Source organism: Atta cephalotes (assembly GCF_000143395.1).
Source record: "Atta cephalotes unplaced genomic scaffold scaffold00088, whole genome shotgun sequence".
Classification (NCBI taxonomy): domain Eukaryota; kingdom Metazoa; phylum Arthropoda; class Insecta; order Hymenoptera; family Formicidae; genus Atta; species Atta cephalotes.
The window spans coordinates 391,834-402,751 of NW_012130152.1; the positions used below are offsets into that span (position 1 = coordinate 391,834).

Genomic DNA, 10,918 nt, shown 5'->3' on the forward strand with positions numbered 1-10,918 from the left:
TATATATATATATATATATATATATATATATAGTAATATTTATATTAAAGATATTCCTATTAAAGAATTTTCCTATTCCGATCCAAATGACTTCAATTCTTCTTATATAAAATTTTTATATTGTAATTCATTCAAAGACTTTCTCTTCCAACCATAATAGTTATTTAATTCTTTTTCAAAACGTTATTCAAAACGTTATTACAAAATTGCATTATCTTGATAGATCGAATAATGAAAACTATAAAAACAATTAAAAAATTATATAAATAAAAAAATAAATAACACAAGATAATTACAATTTTAATGTAATAATGAATTTAATCTGAATTTTTTTTCAATGAGTAAAAATAAAATTTACTGTTTATTTCTTTTTTTTTTCATTTTTTATAAGTCCAAGTTTATTTATTCAATTTAAACTTAATCGGAATTTGGCATCAATTGTTGATATTAAATTTTTATACGAATGATACATATTATTAGAGTTAATATTATTTACTTAATTTGGTATAAGATTTAAGGAGCGAAAAAATTTATTTTTTGGGGAATTTTTTTTTAAAGTCAATACATTTGAATTTTGGAACATTGTTTTACTATATTTAAATGTAATTACAGTTTTTTTTTTATTAAATTTGAGCCAATATTATGCCAATTATCTCTCCTCAAACATGCGTGGTACCGCACGAAGTATTTCTATCACTGGTGTGCAAGATATCTTCCGTTCCGGTCATCTAAAATATAAAACTTTGATAGCGTTTAATTTTATATACATATATAGTTATTTGATGAACAAGTAACAAAAAAATTCCATCGATTTTGCTCTAAATTGGCTGATTTTTTTGCAATAAAAAAAGTATATAACGGATTGTTTTTCTTTTTCATACGATAAAGGGATGTTTTCTCAATATGCAGTTCAAAGCGAAAGATGATCGGTCTATTAGTTTCGTAGATATTATGCACACCAGTGACAGAGAAAAAGCTGTTTCGAGAAAAATGTTTAAAATTTCAGTGCGTTAACAAGTAATCCTACCTAAATGTTCCGATTTTGATGAGTATGTTGTTCTCTAGACAAAAATAAGCGACACATATTTTTTTTATATGTGCCCATTCGCACTTTTAAAGGGACACATCCTTTTGAAACATCCTTTTGAAAAAAATCGATTTTTCTTTTTCGAAGCGAATAGCTTCTAATCTATAAGAGATAGAAAAAAAATGTTCTGAATAAAAATTGAATGGCACTAAGAGTACTTTAGAATTGTAAGAAAAATTTTTTATTATTGTTAAAAAGTACTCTTGAAAAACCATTCAATTTTCATTCTAGAAATTTTTTTCTACCTTTTATAATTTCAAAGATATTCGCTTCGAAAGAAAAAAACCGATTTTTTTCAAAGGGGTGTTTCACCCCTTAAAAGTGTGTATGATTACGTATAAAGAAATACGTGTCACTTATTTTTGTCTGGAGAACAACATACTAAAAACTCATCAAAATCAGAGTATAACACTTGAGTTGGTTTACTTGTAAGTTATATGTATAATTGCGCGCCGAATTGATCTTTATAATTTCGCTAATTTTACGAATTTCGATTTGAAATTTGCTGTACATATTTTTAACATTTTATACTATAGTATTAAGAAAAAAAGAAAATAGATCATAAGAAAAAAAATCAATTTTTTTACTCAGAAAACAGAATTCCCTTGACATCAATTATTAATACCAAATCTTTTATACAAATAATGCATATCATTAGAGTTAAGTAAATAATAAGATAGTATCACTTGGGTTTTAATGTTTCATTTGATATATTAGTTTTTTTCGAAGAGTAATAATTTTTGACATAGAATTAAAATTGCTATTACTTGAGTTGGAATAAGATCTTCAATAAAAATATTCTTGAAGAAGAATTAAAACTATTATTATTTGAGACATTTAGGTTCTATTCGAGAAATATTGTATATTCCTAACGCCTTTTTTTTACCTTTTTTAAAAAGGTAAGTTTGTACTGATAACATCACATGTAATGATAATATCACATATATTCGCATATTCATATATACCGATAACATTATAGCTTAAAAAGAATTATACGTAATTTTTTGGCGAATTATTATATAAATATCTCTATAAATTCAATTTTAAATTTAAATTTTGCAAATTGTTTAAGGAGATAATTCTGATTTAAAGCGCTCTGAAATGAGACAAATTTAGGAATTAAAAAACAGTAATTCCGATAAATTTTAGGGGCATACATTTTACATATTTTTTAGGTACAAATTTTTTCAAAAGATTTTATTAATCCAAGTTATGTGTACGTTATATCATACAAGGCGTTTTGCGACATTTTTAATTTTCCAAATTTTCTAAGTTTTTAAAGGCAAAAAATTTTGTTAGTATTTTCTTGAATGTTCAGAATAATGCACTCTCTACAAGAGATCTACTAAAAAATATTAAATATAAATTGCTCTTTCTTGAAATAGAAAAGTTATGATTAATATTCGTATTGCGAAAACATCTATGAAGTTGACATCCTATATCTTCAAATCTTTATTTTTTTATATTTAATTAAAGCGCTTTTCAAAACGTATCAGAAATTTTGAAAATGAGATGACAACTTCATAGATGCACACTGGCCAATGTAACATGTAATAGTATACAGTTCGACGTATGTATGTATGTAATGTATACATGTAATGTATGTAATGTATATGTGCATTGATGTCTGTCCTGCTCCACATATGCGCATGAATTTTATACATATTTTTCAGAGCCATTTAAGTCTAGTGTACAGTATAGAAGTTGTACAGTATAGAAAATTATGATAAATGTGTATAGTATAAAAAGTTATAGACAATTATGACAAATTTTCTCCACTCTTTGCATTATATTCCAACTTACACATCGATATTGGACTTAACCTTTAGCAAACCTTGTAGAAATCTCGCTTGGGTTTTGATTGGAAGGATCAAAATTATGATAGAGATTACAATTAAAATTCAAATAATAAATGTTTCACTTTTTTTAGAGAAAAAGAGGCGTGTTTACGACCAATATGGCAAGGACGGCCTTCAAATGCCCGGAGGCAAACGACGCCACGGAGATGATTTTGATTCGCACTTTGGTGGCGCGTTTGTTTTTAGGGATCCTGAAGAAGTATTTAGAGAATTTTTCGATGGAATACCATTCGAAGATTTGTTTGCTGGTAAGATACAAATACATCTAGACAGAAAATACAATTAAGTTGTCAAAAGGCAAACATTGCAAACATCGAATTTTGCAGGTTTTCATGGTGGAGGTTCTCGGAGAGGCGTCGGAAGACACGACCACTCAACGAGTAATAGTCTGAGTACTTCTTTCTTCGGGCCCTTTGGATTTGGCTTTCGTTTGCCGTTTAATGATTTAATGGAGAACGCTGGTGCTGCAGGAAACTTTACTTCTTTTGGTACTTTCACTAGTTTCGATGGAACGAGCGGTGGCACTGCTGTAAAACGTACCAGCACCTCAACTCGTTTCATCGATGGAAAAAAAATTACGACCAAAAAGTAAAAATCTATATATCACACATATATCACACATGCATACACACACACACACACACACACACACACACACACACACACACACACACACACACACACACACACACAAACCTTATTGTACGTTCTATTATTTAAGATTCAACAACATTATATTTCTTCTAATTATATCTTCTGTTTCTCATGTCTTTTACAGAGTCTACGAAAATGGAAAAGAAACCATAATGTCTTATGAAAATGATATTCTGAAATCAAAGACAGTGAACGGCGTACCACAATCAATAACGTACAGTTAAAACACATCTCACTCGCACGATCTCTCCTTGGCAATTGAGAAATTCCTGTCATCACGATTTAAACATCTGTAACAAGTATCTAGTATCCGCGTTGGTATCTCTCGACACAGTTGCTCCCCTCGCAGAGTCATTTCCATTGAAAATGTAACATCAGTCGACATGCTTCTTAACGCGCGTTATTCGCCGAAATTGACAATCAATGATAGTGAGATAGGCTCTCTAAGCCCGAGTGATCGGAGCGTTAATAATTGGAATTTACATAAAAACAAGAGCGAATTACTTTTTACACGAGATTTAGTTTTCTGTCATCTCGTTTGTTTGTATGTTAGGTTCGACGATGCATCAACGAGTCATCAAGTCTGCGAAAACGTCAACGATAACACGATGGATAACCACAACTTGAATACGACCTATGGCGACTATGTAAAAGCTAGCAGAGTAAAGACGCGTCATCATCCGCACATGAATAAGAAGCACGATAGAAATAAAAGGAAATAAATTTCTTCGCTCTTGTCTCAAGTTCCTCATGTATTCAAGTCGACGAGTGTGCGCTTCTGATATACTCGACTTAAGATTTAATTCCGGATAAATTTTAGTTTTCGATATAATACTACTATTCTCCATTCATTATTACTTAATAAAAATTCATAAATTAATGAACAAAAAATGTTAATCTGTGTAAGAATTAAGAGAAAAAGTAACCTGTAATGATTACACGACTGGCTTGACATATCCACGCGGTTCGTATAATAAAGTTCATTAAAAAAAAAACTATTTGAATTTAATTAGTTATTCGCGATAGTATATCTCTTGCGTCACAAATTGAGACTAATTTACAAGTAACATCTTCTTTGTCTCTACCTAGTTGTATGACGTAACCAATGCCATTCGCTAACTTAAATTTCGATTATCGCTAGGTTACAAAACTGATGCAAAAAATTATAATTTCTCAAGTAAATATTTATGAAAAATCAGCACCTTCAAAAATCATATATTTTCATGAGTAATCTTCAACAAATTTTAGTCGTTACTTATTGTTTATTAAAAAGTATGACCATAAAAATGAATGTTAAAAGAATTACTATTTTAAATTTGCATACACTTTACAACACGAAGCGCGAGAGTCACTAAAATGTGGATTAAGGATTAAATTAGGTTATATTTTTTTGGAAATAGTGCTGTTTTCTATAGGATAGCAAATCCTTTGTTTCACATTGTAAAATGTATGTGATGGCGCACACTGCCTCCACGCGTACATTTTACAACACGAAGAAGAAGCCACCCCATAGCAAATTGATTTGGATTAGATTATTTTCATTAATTTTTTATTAATAACTTTTCAACGAACAACGGCTAAATCTGTTGGAAGTCACTCAGGGTCATGATCAGGGTCTTGACAATATATGTTAAAATCATTTTTAAGATGCTGACTTGTAAATATTTACCATTTCTCAAAATAATAAAAATATCTATAAATGTATCTCGTATTGATTTATAGCATAATTTATTTTTATTGCTGTGTATTTTTATTATCGTTGGCTCTAGCGTTATTTACTGATTTAAGTTTTAGCTAAATACGCGTTAAATGTGCACCGTTGAGAAACTGTTAGAAAAATCGTTTTTGATCGTATTTCCTTCGATTATAGCTATTTACACATGTGTATATAATAAGAAAAAAGATGTTATAGAAATACATTATTAATATACACTAATTATCTTGAATATAAAGCAAATTATGAAATTTCAGTATGGGACTACTGTAAACGGCAGAGATCAAATTACTATTTGATAAAAGGAAATCAATTACGACAGATATATGCGACAAATAGTTTTATACTAATTGCAATAAATCATTGGATACAAAATTCATATAAATCAGTGGAATTAAATAAAATCGATATTTACTGTATCTAAATATGATTATTTGCATATGTGCTTGTAAAATTCTGGGTGTTTCTCTTCAATAGTGAACAAGTTTTATAATTGATCGAATGAAATCACAAGTATTCGAATATTCATGTGTACGTATACGCTTGATAATGAGAACCCACTACTTCTTTCCAATCGAAGCGATTAATGCTTCCACTTTAGTGATGTATTGCTCTTTCGCCGTTTCTTGTCCCATACTTTTTTTACCGTTCCAAGCATCCCATTTAGCTTTTCCTTTGAAATCCAACATACTCGGTCTCTCTAAAAAAAGGTTTACACGAATCATGACAATTGTACATAAGTGTACGCAACAAATAATGGACGCAAAAATGAGAACGTACCTGTATTACAGTTGCCAATGGTAGATTGCTTGTACAATGCATACAATTCGAGTAAATCTTCATCTTCTGGTTGCGCAGCCAATTTCTTTACTGTTGTAGCCGCATCATTAAATTTCTAAGAATAGAAACATGTTTTTATGATTACTTTATAATAAGGAATTATTTTTCGCGTTATTTGACAAATTGTTATTAAATTTAATAGAAATCATAAGCAATTTGGACGATTTAATTTATCAATACAGAGTAACATATACCAATGATATAATTTGATATAAATTCCAAGTAAAATATTTTAGTAAATTTTCATTTTTTATTTGTATCATAATTAGGATTATCAATATTCCATTAATAATTAAATTCAGCATTTCAGTGAATCGATTAAACTATTAGCATTTCATATTCTTTTTCGATTTTTAAATCACTTTATCCTTTTTCATGTCTGTTGATTTTCTTTCCGTTTCTCATTGCAGCAAATATATTTATTTCAATGAAATTTATGTTAGAAGCAGTATTGCAACGTATATAGAATGTATAGTATGTATTAGAATTGTAACTACGATTTGGATCTAATATTCGAATTCTTTTCATTAAATTATTACTTGAATTTGGATGTCCGAATTGTATTCGAATAATTCGAATCTAATATACGAGTCGGATCCTATAATTGTAAGAAATAAAACGAAAGACCAATTGTTAAGTTAGCTAGAATTATATTTATTTAATCATTTTTCGCCTACTAAAATTATTCTTTACGTAGAAAATATCGTTATAATTAAAAAAAGACTATCACTTGAATTAATTTTTGTAAATCGGTTGGTTTTTTTTATCGAAAATATTATCTCAGCAAACAAATATATAAATATTGCTTCCATATAACGGAATATAACGTGTATATATAATCTATGTCACGTTATATTAATTGTAATTTTCCACTCATTGCAGCTATATATAATATAAATATAATGTAAATATAATGTAACTTAATATAACTTAATATAAATACAAATATATGTAACTTAAAATGTTATATAATATAACAATCATGTAACAGTTTTATAATTTGATGCGTTATTGTTATAAAACTAGAATGTGATTGTTACATTATCCTAATTTAATTTAATGCCCTTTGTACATACTATTTCCAGAAAAGAATTAATTCTAGGAATTAATTCTAAAGTGAAAACAAACAGTTTGCTTTCGCTTAGAATTAATTTAAAGACCTTTCTGAGATTAATGTATGTGCAAAATACATTTCCTGAAAATTGTTTTTGCATGGGTATAAAAGACATATAATAATTGATTTTAATTCATTTATTTATAAACTTCATAGTTTGCACATAAATACATATATATTTATAAATATCACTGAGTGACTATTACTGAGTATTCAAAATATTTAATTGTAATATTCATATATTATATATTATATTTTTATGGTAATTGTTGAGTTTAACTTTTTCACTTTCGATAAAATTAGGTTCGTTCGATGCGTCTTTGCACGAAATGAACGAATCTCGAGAAAAAAATGTGTCGCCCGTTCCGCGAACTAATCAATTGTTGAAGTTGACAGATATTCAGGTTAAAAAATCACATCGATGGCATTACACAAATTCTTTGTTTTAAACATAACTTCTCTTCTTTAAAAACAAATTCTCTGCTTTAAAAATACAAATTTTCTTCTTTAAAAACATATTTTTTATATAATATAATTTTATATATATTTTTTACAGTAGAAAATTTACAGTAGAAAATTTGTTTTTAAAGTAGAGAAATGTGTTTTAGAGTCGAAAAGGAAATTATTTAGAATATGGGTCCCTCCTAGAATCTTAATAAAAATACTCTTTCAATCCATTTTCATTCAAAACGGAAAGAATTTGACAAAAATCGCGGCGGTCGGCCTCGAGTTGAATCAAGTTATTAAGCGTTAAAGTTCTAGGCTTTAGAGGTTAAGATATCTGTCATCCCGACTCGATATAGTGTTATGTATACATTCTGCTTTAATTACACCAATTTTCTGCTTTACAAACACAAATTTATTGCTTTAAGCACACAAATTCTTTGTGTGCTTGTATTAGCAGTGAATTTGTTTTTAAAGCAGTGAATAGTAATTATTTAGAATTTAGAATACAGGCCCTCTCCTTTTTTTTCCATTTTCCGCTGTAATTTTGTAAATTTGTGCATTTTCATGCATAGAGTGTATTCTAAGAAAGGAAGCGAACAAATTAAAAAAACGATAATTTGATCATAATTTATAACTATGTATGCATGTATGTATTTTTCAATAAATAATGGTATTGATGCATTTACTTTTTAATCGAATAAAATTTTATATAAATTGGAATTTCTCTATTAAAAATAAAACGTGTACATATGTATTTCGTAATCGTTATCATATATACTTCCAATTTTCGCTGCAATGGCTCAAATTACATCATCCCGATTTTCCATGTATTTTCTCAAACTATGTTTCGAACCCATTTTTGATCTTTTTCGTATTATTCCATGAATCGCGCGCGCGCACGCGCACGCACGCGCCACACATCACACGCGCTCCACACACACACCACACACACACACACACACACACACACACACACACGCACGCATGCACGCACAGAGAATATGTTTTGTGTGCTACCGATGTGTTAAAAAAATAATTAAAACACTTATCTCACTAATCAAAGTAACTAACCGCCTAACTTGTTCTAAATTAAATCTCTAAAGAGGGGAAGGTGGATTACAGTATGAAACATTCCGTTTTCACAAGTAATTATTTAAATTATTAAATAATTTTATCAAAATAAAGTTTGCTCATCGTCCTTACTTCGTCCAACGACATAATGAAATATCCGGAGTTTTAGAGTTTCACCAAATTATGTTGACTGTGATGTAGAGAAAGAATCGTATGTGAGGTTACGACACTCTTGTTAACGGATGCCGCGGTAATAGACTATACGTATATACGTATATATGTGTATATATGTATACACCCACGGTAATCGATTCTGTTCTCGGAAATTTTCACAAATTGAGAAGTGACCATCTTTCTATAATTAATGCCTATGCACGATTAACGATACAACTAATGCGACTTTGAAGCTTATAGCCACATTTGACATAAAGACGAAATAACTTGAATTTTCGGAAGTTTTAAATAAGTAAATAAGTAGATATGAAAGAATTTTTTTCAGTAGCAGAGTATGATGAGCTGTAAGAAGCATGAACTATTTTAATGTTTTAATAAAATATAGCAAAATATCGTCACTTTATTATATATCTATATATGGTAGTTATAATTTATTATTTTACATTTAAATATTATTTAGGATTCTAAATCACTTTCGTGATAATTTATTTTAATATTTTTGTATTATATCTTTGTGAAAAAAAGAGTGACAATAGGATACATGGATCTTGGCAGAGAAAACACAAATTATATAGGCCTGTTCTTTTTGGCTGAACTTTTGCACCAATTTATTTTTCTTTCTCTTCTTTCCTGCTGGAGAGAAAAGGAAGAAAGATGAATTGGTGCAAAAATTCAGTCAAAAAGAACAGGCCTATTATTTAACATCTCCAAGAAGCTACCGTTATAAATATCAATTTTTTTTATTAAATCTCTTCTTTTTATTAAATCATTTTATTAAATCGCTTTGCGTGCAAACTTGGAAACTTATGTGAAACCACAATGTATCCTTTCATCGCAGTATTTCGCAACAGTAACAGATTTCCTAACCTCAATGGTTATCAACTTTAACGTTTAATATCTCGGATCACAGGGTGACGCGCTTTTTTTTGCCACTCTTTCGTTTCATGCAAAAATACATAAGCCTAATTTCATTGATTTTGGAAGTGCGGGGGGTTAAACTAAATAGTTATCCATTATAACATTTCATATAAGTTTTCTTTCCCTTAAAAGTTTTACGAATTGTACTAAATAAAATTGTACTAAATAAAAAAACAATTGTTTTGTGGATTTTTATATTTTCCAGAGGTATTAAAGTCTGGAACAAACTTATTAGTAGTAGAACAAATAGAACTTACACAAAATGAACAGGATCTTGTACAAATATTTTAAATGTTAAAAAGGAAAAGTGCACTTTAATCTCAGAGATTGTCTGATAAGAGAATAGCCCAAATGGTATAGAAGCCGTTAAGCCACCAAAATTATATCTAAAAACTTCATTTTATATCTAAAAACTGCTTTTAACATTATCTCGGCTATATTCTATTTTACAAATAAGTCTCATGAAAAAAATCATCAATTTTTTGCAGCAATATTTTACAAGATGCATCGATTAAATTAAAGACAGTTGCTCGACAATTTGTTTGCATATGAACGTAATTTGTAGCATCAATAAAAAATTCTTAATGACTATTGTTCAGATTCCTATCCGAATGCCACTCAGATATCATTCCATCCTTGTTGTTTACCAAACATTAAACAAGGATGATACTGGGGAGTACCTGGGTGGCAATTCGAACACAGAAAAATTTTTTAAAATCATGATAAATTATATTGAATAAATATAATAAAGTTTGTAAGAAAAATTGTATATTTTAAAAGATATTATACATTTCTATAAATAAATTTGTAGCAAAATCTTGCAGGAAAAAATAATCATAAATTACATATCTCAAAATATGACAGATAAAATATTTTGATATACAGATAAATTGCAATACATAAGTTTTACAACTAGAGCAATCGTCGAAAATTGTACTTTAATAGTATTGTTACTGTAGAATAAATGATTTTCTTAGATGAATATCTAGTTAAACAAAAAATGTCTACTTTAGTGATAAACCAAAGAAATACTTGCTTAT

The 10,918-nt window shown here is 28.7% G+C and overlaps 2 protein-coding genes across 2 annotated transcripts in view; one reads left to right on the top strand and one right to left on the bottom strand.

Annotated features, from left to right (window-relative positions):
• LOC105624781 (dnaJ homolog subfamily B member 6) overlaps window positions 1-4,322 on the top strand; it is a 22,533-nt gene extending 18,211 nt beyond the window's left edge. The window contains exons 4-7 of the mRNA XM_012206133.1: window positions 3,018-3,194; window positions 3,273-3,534; window positions 3,725-3,814; window positions 4,154-4,322. Of these exons, the coding sequence (XP_012061523.1) occupies window positions 3,018-3,194; window positions 3,273-3,534; window positions 3,725-3,814; window positions 4,154-4,322 (698 nt within the window). The remainder of the gene's footprint in view (window positions 1-3,017; window positions 3,195-3,272; window positions 3,535-3,724; window positions 3,815-4,153) is intronic.
• Window positions 4,323-5,874: 1,552 nt separating this feature from the next.
• On the bottom strand, window positions 5,875-8,933 carry LOC105624782 (putative acyl-CoA-binding protein). The gene is made up of 3 exons (XM_012206134.1): window positions 8,919-8,933; window positions 6,095-6,209; window positions 5,875-6,014 (listed from the first exon to the last, which is right to left on the bottom strand). Exons 1-3 carry the CDS (start codon window positions 8,931-8,933, stop codon window positions 5,875-5,877), a joined length of 270 nt encoding a protein of 89 aa, XP_012061524.1.
• Between the last annotated feature and the right edge of the window lie 1,985 nt (window positions 8,934-10,918).